Below are 16489 nucleotides of genomic sequence, written 5' to 3'. Positions count from 1 at the left end.
AAGTTCAGAACAATATGTTGAGAAAAAAAGTATATCAATTATGTTCATCACTCCATGAAAAAAAAGAGGGCATTGTGAACAAAATAAAAACGAATCATCATCTAGTAAGAATGTATGAAACAACACATAGCGCAATGAAAATGGATTACAGTGCAACATAAAAATCAATCATGAGTGTATACAATGCTTTTAAAACTTATCTTTAGAGACTTGCAGCAACAGTAGCATAAGATGAAAACAGTAGATCATGCTTCAGCATTTTTATTCCCCAAAGCTCATTTATAATAACTCTATAGTTGATACCACCAAGAGTAGTATATTAAATGAAGTGAAAGGCACGCAGTATTGTTATAAGGTCACTACACAAGTATTCTTAGACTGAAGAAACGTTAACATACATACATAAGTAAATCCTAATGGACCTTTCATTTAGAGTTTTGAAGATCTGTGAATTGAGTTTGAAGAGAGTACAAGTCGAGGGAGAGAAAAAAAAGTAAGAGGATAAGGTCATGGAGAAGCTCCATCTCCAACTATGCTTTTGGTCAAGAGAATTGATAAAGAGATGAGAAATAAATTCACAGTGATTCGGCAGAGGGGAGACAAAAGATATGAGGGTGGAATGGCAATGTGGTTTAACACAAGATTGAGTTTTAAATTTGAAGTAGTTATTGATAAGGAAAAATAGAAGTAGATGATAGATCTTTATTAGAACTCTAAAACAGGATGCACTTGTTGTAACAAGGGTTTTTTCTTTGAATATAACATTCAATTCAAAAAAAAAGAAAAACAGATATCGAAGATGTCGAAGTCTAGATTGAAAATGTTATATAACAAACCAATTGAGTTTCAAGAGAGTACATGAAAGCCATGATCGTATAGAAGAGAAGATGAGATACAGCTTGTAATTTAATCTTGTTTGAAAAGAACATTATATAGACTAATCACTAATCTGTTAACTTAGATTTGCACAGAGCTTGGAACATAACAGTCCACAAGATTGTCAAGCCGTGAGTATGGAGCTTCTATGCTCTCCACTTCTCTGAAATGACCACTTTCCCCATCAATGATGTTTGTCTTGAAAAATCCTTCGCAATTATCAAAAACTACAAAGTTCTTCTTCTCCTCGTCGATCAAGAAAATCCCAAACAGAGAACGACAACTGAGTTTCAACGTTTCAACTTTGAATAACTTGCTCCAGGACACAGCACCGGGCTCAATCTTATCCGTAACCCAAACATCAATAATCTCAAATATTCTACCCGGTTGTTTTAACAACATCGCAAGCCTCTCTTCTTTAACCGAAGATAGAGACACATAGCCTCCGTAAGCAAAACTAAAAGGTAGAGGCAGACGCGGTCCAAACCTCTCTCTAGTAAAATCAAAACAGAGTAAGTAAACATCTTCTGAGTCATCTTTAGCAATCCAGTAAGTGTTTCCCTTCAAAGACAAGCCAGGTATAATATACTTTATTACATTGCTGAGAAAAGCTTCATCAGGAGTCTTCCATGAATCACAACTCAAGTCGTAGATGTCTACGTGGATGACAATATTATCATCACTGCTTTGCCTAAGGATTTTGTGTGTACGACATGATTTATCGTATCCAAAAGCAAACATGTTATAACAACGTTCTGTTGGGGTTTCAATCCATCTTGTTTTACCCCAATACGGGTTACAAACCAAAAGCCTACGTTTGTCGTTGCCTTTCCATAGACATAGCAGTAAACCGTTGCAATAATAGACATGACGTACAGAGACTACTTGATCTGACTTTTCTCGTGTAATATGTATACCGTTACGGTTTATGGATGGATCAAAGTTTTTCTTGTGAAAGTCATAGAATTTGACGCTAATCAAATCATCTTTGGTATTCACCGTGATCACAAGAACCTCCTTATCTCGTTGTGATGCTGCTGTTTTTTCAATGTGCTTATTGGCAAATCTCTCATCTTTAGATAAAACGTTCCAGTTTTTACAAGTAGATCGCACTGCTCCTATAGATTTCAACAGAACCCTAGAGAGAATCTCCTCTAGCAAGTCCACAGGAAGATTGGATATCATCGTCTTCATATTGTTTCAAGCTTCAAAATAAGATGGATGAGCACAAATAAGTTTAGATCAATCTTCGAAGACTCTTTTTCTTTTCCCTTTGTAGGTGTTTTTCTTTTCTTACCGAGAGGCTGTGAAGCCCTAGTTCCCTAATAAATGTTAACGTCTGTAACTCAACTCCAAGGAAGATCATTGTTATTGGACCTTTTCTTATTCAGGTCCAATGATTAGGGATGGACAAAAAACCTGAACCAAGCTAAAACGGACTGATCCAGCCGAACCCAAACGATTCAAGTTAAGCCAAAGTATATGTTCCAACCATTTGGTTAAAGTTTTAGCAAGGCTTGGTTCATTTTAATAATATTTAACCATCTAACATTTAAAAGAAAACTAAAGATATTTTTATACATTTACTTCTAAATAAATAAACAAAAATATAAATTCTATATCTATACTATTAAAAGAGAAGGATTTTGAAAAAATCTATTTACAAAAGGTTGTTGGACCAATTCATTTATTATAATTACTACTATCTTTTATCCTATACAATGGCGTTACATTAATTTGGACTACTACCCAAAAAATATAAACGCCGGCTTCTTACTATATTTGAATTCATAGAATATTTACACAGGCATGAGAAAGTGTAGCATTGATTTGTCTTTTTAGCATTAAAAATGGTTTCTGGTGCAAATCGTATGATTTTTTCACCAAATAATAATTTAACCTAAAATCACAATTTAAACGATTTAATTATACACTAGATCTCGACCCGCGCAACCGCGCGGATTTTTATTTTCATTTATTTTTATATAAACATTTTGTTTTTAATTCTACATTGGTATATATTAATATAATTTTATCGTATATTTTTAAAACATAATAATTTTATCGTATATTTTTTTATTGAATTGGTTGTTTCCAGATCACGTTTTTTTTTGCTAGAAAAAGATTGATAATTATTTAATTCCTATAATGTAGTAGACATATTATTTAGTTCCTATAATCTAGAAAGTGAGTTATTTAGATCTATAATAATAATAATATTAGAAATTGAATGTAACATGACTTTCTAGTAATAGGTTCATTAAGTCCATTTTTTAAAAAATCACACATGAGTCAAAGTTGCGACTTCTCTTTTAATATATAAGATGGTCGACTTACTTGGTGTTAGAGTGTTCGTCAGCTTAACAATTAATTATTCTATAGTAGTTATATAAATATCAATACTATTAAAACAGAAGGCCCTTTTTTGAGATCACCTTGAAGTTTTGAAGTATTTACTAATCTATGCCATTGGCTTTATTTAACCATATGGTTTTAATTAAATGCTTTTGTTTTTTAGTTAATTAATACGCAAATATCGAAACAAAATTTACCTACATTGGCTCCGCTTACTTCTTTATTAACGGTAATCACCTAAAAGTGAGCGAATAATTTATACGCATAAAGGTACCAACTTTAACATTTCTTTTTGTTAAATTCATCAGTTACAACCTACTGGTTGTTGGTGCTACAATCTGGGCATCTTCCTGGGCAGGTACGAGAGAAAACATGAACTTTATGTTTCTTGACCTGTGAGTAAGCAATGATTATTCTAACTTGTGTTGCAGAATTTTTGTGTTTGATGTTGGCTTTAGAAGAGACAAATAACGAAGTTGATGATAACACCGACAAAGTTATGGATCAATATGTCATTATTCGATTTTGTCTCTGTCATTAACACCTATAAAGTTATGGTTCAATACGTCATTAGCGATAAAGTAAGCAAAAAAACTCTATTTATTTATTTATTCTTCCTCATCTGATCTGATCTTGAATCTCAGTTGAGGTAACTTCAACCATTACAAGGAGACTTTTGTAACAGGATTCATCGTGGATTTCACTGCGGTGTGGCAAGTGGCAACTAGCATTAGTGACTTCTGCGGTGGTTACAGTAATATATGTCATCGTGTAATCTACATCACAATTCTCTTTAAGCTCTCTAACAAGAGTCAAGATTCTCTTTCAGAAGCTGGTAATATTGTCAAACATATTAAACTATTTTTCAAAAAATATTGCTGAGTGAATAAACCCCAAAAGAAATGTTTAAAGTGCATGATATTTATAATATTAATTAAATTTCAAAAGCAAATATTTACCATCAAATAAAATGATACCTTACTTATCATTTCATAATATGTTTTCTTCTATACTTATGTCATGGCTAATATTTTGTTACCAAATATAATACTCAATTATATAAAAATCTATATACTTTTGAAATCTATATTTTCGAAATCTAACAATGTTGGGAATATACCTTCATATTTTCATTATTTACTTACTATTTATCTAAAAATCTTACAATCAAATCTATATATTTTCAAAATCTAACAATGTTGAGAATATGGAAGTATATTCTAAAATTTCTTAATATTTATATAAAAATCCATTAAATAAAATATATAAAGATCTCCTCAATCATTAAAATTTGTATTTAAAAAATAATAATATAGTTGGAACGCTAAACGATATAAGTCGCTACATACTTTTTGGCAAAGTCAATATTAAAAAAAATTTATGGGTATAATATAGACAATCTCTTTTTTTTTGTAAATTATATAGACAATCTTGCTTCCCCATATATTAGTCATTACCTAATTACTTTCAAAATTTAAAGTATATGCTTATCCAATCTTAATGTGAACGTAACAACTTTAGTTTCTTGATACTATCAGTGCATATAAGATATAACCTATAGGATATAACCAATGTTTTGATATAACCTAAAATTTCGTATCGATTGAACCACTGATTGAACCAATATATAATTTTCGCTTATTCTTTTAGTTTTTAATTATGTTTTTTAGAATCTGTTTATATTATAAATTTTTAATTAAGAAGTTATGTCAAATGAAAATAAAAATATAGAAACTCAAGTAGTATTTTCTAATTGTTTTAAACATAAAACATTTTGCTCAAATCTATTTCTATTTTAGTATGCATCCTCTCAAATATTGATCCATTATGCTTACAATAAAATGATAAATTAGTCTGATTAATAATTTGTATAGCTAACTTTAATAAAATTGGAGCATCACATTCATAATATATCCACTATTCATCTAAACATTCATGAATTAAAATATTTTAAATATCACAATTTAAGTTAAATTGTATTACATATGGGACATCCATCTGTTTTACCGGTTGCCGAGTCCCATGTTTTAGCGTTTTTGCGGTTTTTATAGAACTTTTAAATATACGAGTTTTTAAAATCTAACTGAATTAAATATAAGGTCACCGGTTTTGTCAGTTTAACTGCATGTCAGGGTCGAGTTTCAGAACACTAAATATAATATTTTGTGTGTAATATTTAAAAGTAGATACACAATCAAGAATACAAATTTAAGTTAAATTGTGTTACATAATGGGACATTCATCGGTTTAACCAGTTGTCGAGTCCCATGTTTTAGTGTTTTTTGCAGGTTTTATAGAACTTTTAAATAAAAAGTTTTTTTTTTAAATCTAACCGGATTACATATAAGGTCACTGGGTTTGCCGGTTTTGCCAGTTAAACCACGGGTCAGGGTCGAGTTTCAGTACACTAAATATAATATTTCATGTGTAACATTTAAAAGTAGATATACAATCAAAAATAAAAATTTATATCATATAAATTTGGTTTGTTTCGAAAATATCTCGCGCTTTTAAAGCGCGGGTCAAAATCTAGTTATAAATTAAAATGCATAACATTAATACAATAAATTTACTTTATATGACATATAATAAATTATTAAATTTATTGTATTATTATAAAGTATATGAGAGAAAAATATTATCAGATCTTTCTGGATTTTGCCAGGCTAATCTGTGTCGATTTATAGATTAATGGCGGAGTTTTGAGTTTTTATAAATTTTAATTAATAGGTTTTCATTATGTCGGGAATTTTGTGGAAGCATATCAAATAGTAGAACTATGATTGAATGTTTTATGAAGAACATAAGTCAGTTCATATTATATATGGCCTCTGGTTAGGCTGCATCTCCGGATTGGATATGAAAACATGATGTCTTAATTCATCTATAAATCACATATGTACCTCCACTAAAATGAATTAAACATTTTTTGGAAAATAAAATGTTTTTTATTGCACCATTTAAATGTAAATGCATTATTAGTCATCAACGTTCAGTTTGGGTTTTTTTTTTTTTTTGGTGTTTTGGAACCATTCATGTATATACACATTTGGTTTGGTTTCAGTTGAGTTGTTTTGGTTTTCGGTTCAGATTAAATTCAGTTTTCTTGGGTAATTTTGAATTTATAAATTAAAAATAGCAGATAATTTAGGGTTTTCAGTTTAAATATTAAGTAACTCGGGTTGTTCGAATAAAAAATATCGGATAATTAGAATATTTTTAAAAAATAAAAATACAAAAATACTTGGGTAATTCGAGTTTTTTTAGTAATTCAATTTATTAAGTATATTAAAAATATTTGGTTATTCAAAAGTTAAATAAAATTAATATTTGTTGGTATATAATTTTTATTTTAAAAATTCAGGTACATTTTGTTTTCGATCCAGTTTCAGTTTTTTTGGTTCCACGGATATAAGATTTCTGCAGTATTTATGAAATTTTGGTTTAATTTTAGTCTCAACTTTTTAGTTTAGTATGGTTTGGTTCGCGGTTCCGAAAAACTATATTTAGATTTTCACTATCCTTTCTAGAAATTCATCTTTAATAAAATTATTTAATTTCAAAAATAAATAAGCGCGGGTCAAAATCTAGTACTATCATTAAAACTGAAAATTACTATCATAGACTCGAAAATAATAATATAAAATTATTGAGTTATATCTTCTATATTTTCATATGATGTTTGACTTTACATATAAATATGAAAAAAAAAATTAATTGATGTTTTTTTATATTTTATAAATTATATTTTTTTTAACTGAACTGCAACAAACATAAAAAAAATAAGTTGATTGAATTAAACAAACACAAACAAAACTGAATTAACTCAAACCAAATATAACCAAACTGAATTCAAACCAAACCAAACTAATTTATATCAGATGCACTCATCTTATTGTAGAGCATGTGATATTCGGGCGTTTTACCAAAAAACTAAACCTAGAAAACCAAAATCAAACTGCAATTCACAAATACATGAAGGGTTTCTAGTTTCTAGTTTCTAGTTCCTAATTTTCTAACTTTTCTTTATGGCAAACTATTAAAATTTTATTATTATCAAAATGGGGTATGTTCTTGTTCTGTCCAGCAATGAGGTACGTACTTTGGTTTCTTTATTGTTGTTTTTTTTTTGCTCTTGCTTGTCTAGCATGTCTTAAAAATCATCAAAGCTTTTCCCATTATGTTCACTGACAGAGACAGGCAGTCCTCTCAGTTTTGTCAAAGAAATTGTAGAGATGCTGTAATGATTTAGGCATGTTTGTTTGTCTGTTTATGTTTTCTGAGACATTGGTTATGTATGTGTTGACTATATTATGGTGTACAATGTTGTTGAGAAGCTGAAGCTAGCAGGAGAAGAAAAACAGTGCTTGGCCATTTACGTACTCAAGCGTTGTTGGCGGAATAACAACCGATCCAACAGCTATGTTCTTCCGTGATGTAGTAGTGTGTCAACTTGAGAACATTGTTGAGAAAAAAGTATATCAAGTCTGTTCATCACTCCATAATTTAAAGAAGACAATGCTAACAAAATGAACATAAACCATCATCTAATAAGCATGTACAAAAAAAGTAACAACACAGAGCATAGGAGAGCGCAACAGTGAGTCCAGTGAGACAATATTCCAAACGCCCGGTGAATTATGAACAGTATTTTGCTTATCTAAGCAAACATAATCAGCCAAAAAGTATGGAGATCAAAGGGAATGAGATCAATGCTTGCTTACAAACTCAACAAAGACCAATCTAGCACTAGAATTCTGGAAATCTGCAATTAATTTAATTGTTTTTTGTGTTGTATAACATTCACACGCTGAATGATGAGCTTGAAGTAAGATTTAGCCACTTCATATTCTCTTTTGAAACTTTTGGTACAAATGAGTTTGAGGTTTTATAACAGTAAACCCAGAAAAAAGAAGATACAAATCCAAAAAGTAGTTGTTAAGTGTTTAGTTTCTAAGACCCTCTTGCTGTTGCATTTGCTTTCTCAGGTTCCCAAGAGGTCCATAAGAAATCTACCTGTTGCCATGGGATCTGATGTCTGACTGAATATCTGCTCTAAAATTTTCTTAGTGCGGGTTTGAGTTGCAATACTTGAAGAGATGCTCGCGGCAATAACATGATGAGTAACAAGCATTATCTAAGCTCATCTAACAAGAGTATTCTATTATGAAGTGAAAGCCACCCAGTATTGTTATAAGCTCACCACACAAGCATTGACCAGTCACTTTTGGACACAGTTGAGAGAGTTAGGCGGTGAATACAACATAGGTACGAATGCATTGTGTGTTCCTTACAGAGGCTAACATGAACAGTATCTTGCTTTTCTAAGCTAACATAATCAGCCAAAATCAGAGGCAGGAGTGCATCATCCCCAACCCGATGAAGAATATACTAGTAACAAGTGACAACCTCCATATGAGTGTAAGAAAGATAGCGCTCTTATTTTAAACTTCAACTATTTGCTCAATGAGGGTAAACAGTTTTTGCTTAACATCCAAGAAAAAACAGTCTCTGTGGGATCGCATTAGATAAAGTAAGTGGCATTCATGCGCTCCACGCGGATATACAAACAAAGATCACGCAGACCTAATCAGTTCAAGCTAAAGCTCTCAACTTTCTCAATTAAATAAGCACATAACGATTAAGAATACTGACCACGAGAATGGAAAAATCTGAGAAAGTTGGCTTCTTCTTCTCAGACGAGACTCACGCTGAACAAGGCAAAAACCAAAGACTTGTTTGGCTTCAGGTTTAGGACTATTGTCGGTTAAGCTTTATTCAAACCCGCTGAACCAGATAGAGTGTTTTCATTTGTCTTGTATATTAGAGTCCCACATCGCTAGCAATACAAGAGTGGAAGGCATGAGGAGTAGTATAAAAGAAGAGGCCAGCAAATGCCGTCAGCTGGTCATTCAATGACAACTCGCATTAAGGCAGGAGTCTATAAACAAAAATCTCAAACATCCTTACTGGCTAGAGACAAGTGCTCAGGTGCTCTTAATGAGGGAAAAAGTGATCTACCATACTCTCATGTGATCTGCCATACTCTTATCTGTTTTCATACTCTTAGAGAATGTGGTTAATATCTAAGGTACCCCTGACCGATTTAATGAATAAATTAATCGAAACTCAAATTAATCCACTCTCTCTCTCTCCTCTCCTCCCTCCCCCTCCCGACGAATTTCGACTCGAAGATTCACTCGAAGCCCACTCGATACTTCCCTCGTACTCATCTTCTCGTGAATTCGTTTGGAATACGATCTCTTCGCTTGGATACTGGATCATCGAGCTATTAATTCCGTTATACAGGGTATGTATCTCAAATCGTCGTTAAGACCGATGTATTGAATCCACCATAGACGAACTCATTATTCACGGGATTCCGATTAGATAGAAGATTTCGTATTTGTGTATGAACTAATCGACGATCGGAAAGTTTGAATGGTCTTTTTGTTAGGGAATTCGATAATCAACAACTGTATAATTGAATGTCGGGAATCAAAGCTGATAACAATTTGGTTTTGAATTGAAGACTCGACTCCAAATTTATAGTTTTAATTGAAAAATTCTTATTCATTTGGGTTTCATGAACTAATCGAGGATCGGAAAGGAATGATTGAATGTCGGAAATTATGACGATTCAATCGAAGATTAGACGTTCTGGCTTATCACTAATTGTTTGGTTACTGGCACAACTCTGTGACATGGTATAACGAAGTATAACTTTAATGGTTTAACTGTGTAACCAAGTATAACGTGAATGGTATAACTGAATAAACAAGTATAACTTTAAGTTGTTAAATGTTTTTATTGCAGACAATGTGTCCATTTTTGACGAACATACACTTTGATTATGATGGACATTATTCTAAGAATGGAGATGATTATGAATGGATTCCAACCGATGCTCGTTTGTATGCTATATCCTTTAAGACATCATCGTTGGAGGAGATCACTTATTCGTTGTTGAAAGAGAGGATATGCAGGAAGATGGGAATAGATCCGTTTACGAAGAGGCTCAATTTGGGTTACATTCCATTGGTAGTGGAACCTAAGAGGCAATCGTATATTTTGGATGATGAAGATGTGTTTGTTTATCTAACATCAGTTGATAGAGAGCAAAGAAGAAGTATTTTGCATGTGGAGAACATCGAAGAATTGAAAATAGTTCAAATAACCGAGCAACTGTCGAGAGTTAGAGAGAGCTCTTGTAGTAGGAACTATTGTGAGCGTGAGAGTGGATATGGAGAAGAAGATAATGTGGGCACAAGTTTGGAGCACGATGAACATCCCCACAAGAAACAGAAGAAGAGTAGGTTGTAAACCTTTCGGTTTCAGTTTTGATGTGGATTAGGTTGTAAGCCTTTCACTTTCGGTTTTGGTGTTTGCCTTTCACTTTCGGTTTTGGTGTTTTTATCGTATGAGAACGTTGTGAGGTGAAATAAATTTTATTTGTGTGTTGTATAACTAAGTGAAACTGGTATAACTACGTTATGTAAATTGAATAATATGATTGTAAATTCTAAACTTTGTAATTTAATTTTATAAGTCATGGAAGTAATACGATTGTAGTTTATTATTAGTGCTATGTTAATTATGATTTAATCAGAATTGTTAAAATTCTATCTCATTGCTTGGTAGCAATCATATAGGAAATACAATGTGTAGTCATAGCTTTATCGCTGAAACTGACCTCGTTAGATTTGATAACTCTTTATGGCACGAAATCAAGTTTATATGTACATGATCGTATGAGAAATGAACTCAGGAAACATAATTGCATTGGTATAACCACAAAATCATTAATTCAAGTCGAGTATAACTAAGATAAATAGAAATAATTAAAAAGTGCAACTTTGACGCTTTCTGTAAAACTGAGTACTTGGTGAAACTTACAACAGAAAAAACCGTGGGATTCTTAATTTTCCCGCCCAGCTTTTTGAATTTCTAATTTTCCAGCTTTTCCCAATCGTTCAATCAAAGTATTAAAGACCCTTTTTTTAGGTTTTCCCCATTTGCTATCTTCATTTTCTCTCTTCCCTAATCTTTCTCCTCTCTCTCCTCGTCACTCCCTCCCCTCCCAAAAACCGAGATGTCCGCCGCTTCATCTTCCACGACCGGTGGTCGGAGACGGATACGAACTCCGGGGATACCTAGTAGGTGTTGGTGCAGGGTGGGCGTCACCGAGATCATCTCCAGAAGCAATCCAAACCCATATCGCCGGTATTATCAGTGTCTCTTTGCGGCTACACAAAGGGTACATCCGTTTGTTGTTTATATATCGAACGCTTATGAATCACGCTTACTCGTTTTGAAAAAAAATCATGTTGTAGCTCGAGAACGACAATCATGTCTTCAAATGGGTTGACGAAGCCTTTACCGATGAGATACAGCAGCTGAACTACCAAGTTCGAATGCTCGAAGAAGAAGTTCAGAGTCTCAAAGCAACAATAAGGAATGAAGGAGATATCCGCGAAGGTCCCAAAAAGATGCCCATGATAAAGATATCAGGAGGTTGTGTTCTTCTTACCATCGTTTTAGTTGTAGGAATTATGATGTGCAAAAAGTAATTGAAATTCCTAAGAGCATTCCAATTCCTATAACTAACTGTTATTGCTAAGCTATGTTTTTCTAAGTTATGCGAAGTTGAACAACCATGTAGTTTGATCTATCGAAAAAGTTTCTATTATTTTTAGTATGTTAGACAATTGAGAAAGTGAAACTAACACAATATCTGACATATTTATACGAAAAAGTCGAACAGAGGATTAAGTTAACCCAGAAGTTGGAACAAGGATTAAGTGAAACCAAAAGTTGAAACAAGTGAGATTAAGTGAAACCAAAAGTTGAAACATGTGAGATTAAGTGAAACGAAAAGTTGGAAAATTGACTAAGTGAAACTATAAAGTTGGAAAATTGAACAATAGAGTGCACAAAGTTGTACCGACAATAGAGATAGTTTCACCAACATTAACACATAGTTGTACCGATATTTAAACAAAGTTTCACCGACATTAAACATTTACACGAGACCTTCAACCCCATATTTCTGAACATAAGGGTCGCTGTTTAGTACAGACTGCATGAATTCCTCAACCTCTGGCAAACGCGGATTGAACCTGAAGTCCACAAATCCACCTTCGGTCTGAAGCCATATATCATCAGGACCAAAATAATCTGCATGGTCTTGATTTTAGCAAAAGTTCTACTCAACTATCACATTTAAAACTAGACACAGAAACAACACTTACTCGTAGATTCACAGACTCTCCACATCTTAAGGACCACAATCACCTGTCTACGACCCCCACCACTCATGTCATCAAGACCATCCCGGAAGGCAACTGACTGAGTGCCGGTCACCACACATCTTATCTGATGGTCACTATTCAGAATAAAGAAAAAGTGCATCAGTTACAATATATATATATATATATATATATATAATTTTGCTTGGATCATATGTTACTTTATACTCACATGTTGTCCCTTATGTAAAACTCCATCCTTGGTCCTGAAGGGGAATCGAGATGGGCTTCCGTGTTGAAAACCACTCCCATTGTATCTACCATATAAGTGTTACTCAACTAAATCAGTTCGTTTCACTTAGTTTCACTTACATCTACAGAGTTATACAAAGTTCTGAAACCAAGCCATGCGACTGTTGAGATTACCATTCCTAAATCAGTTGTGATTACCATTCCTAAACCATTCCTAAACCATTCCTAAATCAGTTGTGATTACCATTCCTAAATCTGTTCGTTTCACTTACCTATGGGATATTTGAGGTCACGCCAGTGCATGCGAGGGATTGCATGGATGCTTTTGAAATCAAAGAAAAGACGATTGTTCAGAGGTTCGATGATGCGGACTTGCGTAACGCGCGAAGCAATTAGTCTGAACGGAGAGCTAGTTGTCTTGAAACATGGGTAGGCCCGTTCAACATCTACCACAAAGATTTCCACCCATCTTCCCTCTTCCTTCTCAAGGCCTCTAAAATTTTCATAATTCCCATAAGTGTTCATCTCCATCTTGTATCCCTACAAAAAAAGTACAAAGATCATGTTTATTACATGTTACAAGGATCAAGTTTTTATTTCTGACGGTTACATGTTTATTACACAATTGAGAGATGATGATATAACACTTACATCTTCATCTGCGAGGATATAGTTATAGTAAGGCCCACTGTTGGTAACATAGGAATAGAAAGGGTAGATCCTGTGTAGTTTCACTCTGAAACGCCAAGCCTTGACCGCCGGGTTATAAGTAACTTCGGAAAAGCTTATCGTACTCTGCCATCTTGTTTGTTGAGAGATGAGAGAAGAGATGGAGTATTCGCAAAGATGAGAGAAGAGATGAGAGAGGAGATGGAGTAACAGTGAGTGTTTAAATGCATAATTTTCTTAAATGCAAGAGATGTAGCGTATAAATGTTACTCGGAAGTGTAATGATTATTAAAAGAGACTTTTTCACAAGAGAAGTCGTGGGGACGTGTTTTCCTTTCGACGAGTCTATCAAAAGTCGTGTTCGTTCCACGAGTCTATCAACCTCGGGCAAAAATAGGAGTAATAGATTCTAATAGTTCATTAAATTACAGGTTTTTTCTCAAAATTAATATTATCCTTTTCATTGATTATCTCCTACACTGGTAGTTGCTATCATTAAATATATGAACTCTAAATATATTCACTAACTATTATACATTTTGGAAACTGACCATCTTTTAAAAAATAAAACGATATAATATCTAAATTTTGTTAAGTTTTGTATAGTTTCAAATTTTCATACAATCTAAATTGTTACGTTTTGCTTAGTTTCATAAATTTAGCCCGTGATCTCCACGAGTTTCACTTACTTATACATATTTATGTATGTTAAAATTCAGGAGAGGCGACTGTTGCAGTCAGAAAGCGTATGAGATAAGTTGAAATAGTTATGCTTTCTCGGGGAGAGAAATGGTTTAATCTCGTGGGAGTCTCGAGTCAATCAAGTAATAATACTCATCAAATCAACCTGAGTCAATCAAGTAATAATACTCATCAAATCAACCTTAAATGGACACGCCACTGTTCAACTTCATTAAATTACAGGATTTAGACAATCGAAATCATTTAGTTTCGCTTGCGTATGTATAGTTAGATATATCTTAATAAATTATAGTTTTACAAAGTTTCAATTCCAACAGACGCGACTGTTATTCAAAAGGCGTGTGACAGATGTCATGTCTTCTCGAGGAGTTCATCAAATCACCTATAAATGGTTTATCACTTCTACAATTACATACAATTTCGAATCTCTACAATTTCCCTCATCTCTCTCACACAATAACATTTTTTCTTTTATCAGAGTTAGACATGGATTCTCTCCCTCCTTCAATGCTTCATAAGATTCTCTCTGCGGTAGCAACGATGAATATCCGGGATTTTGGTTCTACAAGGATTGCTTTTCCTGGGTTCAACGAAGTTGGAAGAGAAGATCACTTCTACAGATCGGCCAATCTCATTTACCTGAATGACTGGGTAGACGAGGTCAGTGCTGTTCGAACATTCAGGCTTAAATGCTACCGTTCGGGTAATCCAGAGGCCATATACTTGAGAGGTATGTATGAGTTCTTCATCCTCCATTTAGTTGATGAAGGAAGAGAAAAAATCCATCTTGCTGGTGAGAGAGGATGCGAGTTGGCTCAGTTTGTTGATGGAATGGTGAACTTAGCCTTTAGCGTTGATCATAGGGGAATTGTTCACAACTACCCTGCCTTTACTCGTCAACATGTTAATAAGATGTTTCAAATCATCTGTAGTTGGCAACTCTCAGGCCATTGGGATTACGATAAACCTGGCATGTTTCTATCTGTGGCTGAAAGGATAGATCCTAATGTGCCATGTGATTGCTGGTGTTCCCACATAGACCCTCCAGAGTTTGAAGTCTCCCTAGATGGATCACGATCACGGTGGAAATGCAATCGTTGTTTCTGGAATTGTGCAGCTTGGGACTTCTGCTACCAAATACACTTAACTGCTCGCACATGGCCAATTGAAGATTAGTAGAAGTTTTATCTAGTTTTACTAAGTTGTTAAGTTGATGAGCTGTTATGCTATGTTATTTCTCTAGTTCTATCTATAAACATTATGTAATTACTCTAGTTATATCTATAAACTAATCTTTTTATTTGAACTTCACTAAATATATCAATAACAACACATGTGGCCGAACAATAACGTAATAATAAATTGCAATCTAAATGTGGAGTACTTAATGTGCGATTTAGTTCAATTTAGCATAACTTTGTAACTGAGACAGTATTTATTTGTTCAGGTTTTATTACGCTACACAGTTATACCAAAGTTTACAATTACACTAAGTCATATAAAGGTTTCGGAAGTTAAGGCGAAATAGATCCGAATTTATGGATCGGGTCTGGATGGTCCGCGAAATGGCCCTGGTTGGGTTGTAATTATGTAAGTTTCTATTGGCTCTGTGGTCTTTTAATAAATTTTCTGATTTAATTAAAGATATATTAAATTTCAAATCCGGTCAGTTTCGGGCAGGAGTATCTCAGATCATTTTTTTCGGGCAGGAGCACCTGAGCGTTTAATTCTACTGGCTACGGTTTCATCGATTCCAGAAGGTCATGTCCAAGCTCTGTCTGATCCAAATTGGACACCTTCAATGACAGATGTGATAGATGCATTTCATGAGACAAGAACATGGGACTTAGTACCAAAACCTAAAGATACTAATGTGCTTCGTTGTATGTGGCTCCATAAGCATAAGCTTAATGCAGATGGCTCTTTCAAGCGTTACAGATCAAGATTAGTGGCGAATGGGAAGTCTCAGGAAGAAGGTGTGGATTATAATGAGACATTCAGCGCTAGTCAAACCAGCCACAATCAGATATGTCCTAAACGTCAGCTTAGCTAGAGATTGGCCGATCCATCAATTGGATGTTAATAACGCATTTCTTCATGGGAAGCTGGAGGAGACCATCTATATGCACCAACCACCAGGCTTTGTAGATAAGCAGTTTCCAGACCATGTGTGGCGCTTAAACAAAGCCATCTATGGCTTGAAACAAGCCCCTAGAGCTTAGAACTCAAGGTTTGCTACATTTGTCACTCGCATGGGTTTTGTATCAAGTAGAAGCGATGCTTCACTCTTTGTGTACAAGAAAGGATCGTTACAGGCATACTTGTTGCTCTATGTCGATGACATTATAATGACTGCGTCAACAACACAACTGCTTAACTCAATCATT

The 16489-nt window shown here is 33.8% G+C and overlaps 2 protein-coding genes across 2 annotated transcripts; one reads left to right on the top strand and one right to left on the bottom strand.

Moving 5' to 3' along the window:
• Positions 1 to 957: 957 nt before the first annotated feature.
• On the bottom strand, positions 958 to 2080 carry LOC106425101 (putative F-box/kelch-repeat protein At3g20710). Its single transcript, XM_013865821.2, has one exon. It carries the CDS (start codon positions 2068 to 2070, stop codon positions 958 to 960), a length of 1113 nt encoding a protein of 370 aa, XP_013721275.2. The 5' UTR covers positions 2071 to 2080.
• A 9243-nt stretch (positions 2081 to 11323) lies between these two features.
• Positions 11324 to 11801, top strand: LOC125608673 (uncharacterized protein At4g04775-like). Its single transcript, XM_048779109.1, has 2 exons — positions 11324 to 11488; positions 11565 to 11801. Exons 1-2 carry the CDS (start codon positions 11324 to 11326, stop codon positions 11799 to 11801), a joined length of 402 nt encoding a protein of 133 aa, XP_048635066.1.
• Positions 11802 to 16489: the final 4688 nt, after the last annotated feature.

The sequence above is a fragment of the Brassica napus genome, chromosome A5 (assembly GCF_020379485.1).
Source record: "Brassica napus cultivar Da-Ae chromosome A5, Da-Ae, whole genome shotgun sequence".
NCBI lineage: Eukaryota > Viridiplantae > Streptophyta > Magnoliopsida > Brassicales > Brassicaceae > Brassica > Brassica napus.
This window is presented reverse-complemented; position numbering and strand designations above follow the sequence as displayed.

What these genes read in the sequence shown, in the direction of transcription:
- LOC106425101 (XM_013865821.2), bottom strand. Translation starts at nt 2,070, where the DNA reads ATGAAGACGATGATATCCAATCTTCCTGTGGACTTGCTAGAGGAGATT.
- LOC125608673 (XM_048779109.1), top strand. Translation starts at nt 11,324, where the DNA reads ATGTCCGCCGCTTCATCTTCCACGACCGGTGGTCGGAGACGGATACGA. An exon ending in TCTTTGCGGCTACACAAAGG is followed by an intron (nt 11,489 to 11,564) that starts GTACATCCGTTT and finishes ATCATGTTGTAG; the next exon opens with CTCGAGAACGACAATCATGT.